This window comes from Antrostomus carolinensis, unplaced genomic scaffold (assembly GCF_000700745.2).
Source record: "Antrostomus carolinensis isolate BGI_N321 unplaced genomic scaffold, ASM70074v2 scaffold3590, whole genome shotgun sequence".
In the NCBI taxonomy this organism is placed as follows: domain Eukaryota; kingdom Metazoa; phylum Chordata; class Aves; order Caprimulgiformes; family Caprimulgidae; genus Antrostomus; species Antrostomus carolinensis.
In genome coordinates, this window is record NW_010288971.1 from 256,092 (window position 1) to 257,568 (window position 1,477).

A 1,477-nucleotide genomic window follows, 5' to 3' on the forward strand; every position below is an offset into this window, starting at 1 on the left:
GGGCAGGGTGCTGCTCACCTCCTCACCTGTAAACAACACTCAGGCACATCTGCGGGGCTATGGCTAAATTTTTAAGACCAGCAGTGGAGATCACATAAAAAAACTTCAAAGTAAATATTTTACCAGGTATATGTAAGTACTTATTAAGATTTATATCACATCTTCCCTGTCCCTGGCATTTACAACAGTGTTTATTTCCTTACTTGCTGCTTCACAGAACTGGATAATCTACAAGGAATTTACACATGAGAAATTAGAAAGATTCTCGGGCGTAACTTCATAAATAGGACATCAACACAACAACATTCTTGTATAAACATACACAATGCTAAGGAGGAATAAAGCACTTCCTAAGGGCAGAGGAGGTCCTGTATGCTACTGTTGAGTATGCTGACGGCAGAAGGACCCAGTTTGTCCTGTGAAGCAGTGCTCTGCGCTGCCTCTCCGGGCTGAACACGCAGAGGAAAGAGGTCAGTGAATCAGTGACCCTCCAGTTGTATCAGCCCAGTGCTCTGGTCAGGGGAGGGGTGATAAATCAGTTCCTAGCTCTACAAAGATACTGGGATCCAGTCTACAAATGTGGACTCCTTTTTTTCCAAAGAACAAAAACCCTATGAGTAGTTTAAGAATTAAATGAGGGCTTTAATAATTCCTCCATAATGCAAGGGAGTAGCTGCGAACAGTGTTGGAGAAGGCACGCACACTGTAACCAGATGCAGGCTTTTGTTATTCTGTTAAGGATGTCAGAGGCGCTTGCTTTTTTCCCTGACTCATCCTTTTCCCTAGGTGGATATTCTGACCCTTAGTCCTGGCAAATCCAGCATTACCAAAAAGCTCTCTCTGGTACCTCATTAATCACTCCCCTGCCATGTGCTATCTTACCTGCAGATGTAATTCTTCTTGCAGGATTCTTGTAAATTCAGGCAGTTTGGTTTCTCCCTGTCCTCATATGAACACACAGGAACAATAGTCTGCCGTCTCCTTTCTGTACAGGCTACGTCTCGACAGGAGCAGAAGAGCATCCCGTAGCTGTGCTTTGGGGGAACTTTGTCAAAAAATAGCCGGAGGGCTTTATGACACTTCCGCTTGTTACAGATTTCATTAGACGTGCTGCTGGTGCAGGGGGTTATGTAAGCAGATCTGAACCTCTTGCAGGTATCATTTAGGTTACAAGCTTTTGCTGCATCCAAGCAATTGTTCCCCTTTGAAAGTACTGGCTCCACTAGAAAAAACAACACAACAGCAGTAAGAAATGCGTCACATTTATATTATGTTTTGATGTTTGTGTTCATTTCACTGTTAATGAGACCCTGATTATATATTTGTTACATACAAAAACTTTCAGTGCCAGAAACTGCGACCAGTCCTTATGTTTCTTTGGGTAATGGTTTAACGAGTGAGCAAGTGCACAGGTACATGTTAAGGTCAGAATGCTGGCAAATACATGATGATTACATCAGGCAGGCTGTACTTTATC

The 1,477-nt window shown here is 43.0% G+C and overlaps 1 protein-coding gene across 1 annotated transcript in view; it reads right to left on the bottom strand.

Moving 5' to 3' along the window:
* GFRA1 (GDNF family receptor alpha 1) overlaps window positions 1-1,222 on the bottom strand; it is a gene marked incomplete at its 5' end in the record, with an annotated part of 53,504 nt that extends 52,282 nt beyond the window's left edge. Inside the window, one exon of the mRNA XM_010168341.1 lies at window positions 883-1,222. Within this exon, the coding sequence (XP_010166643.1) occupies window positions 883-1,222 (340 nt within the window). The remainder of the gene's footprint in view (window positions 1-882) is intronic.
* Between the last annotated feature and the right edge of the window lie 255 nt (window positions 1,223-1,477).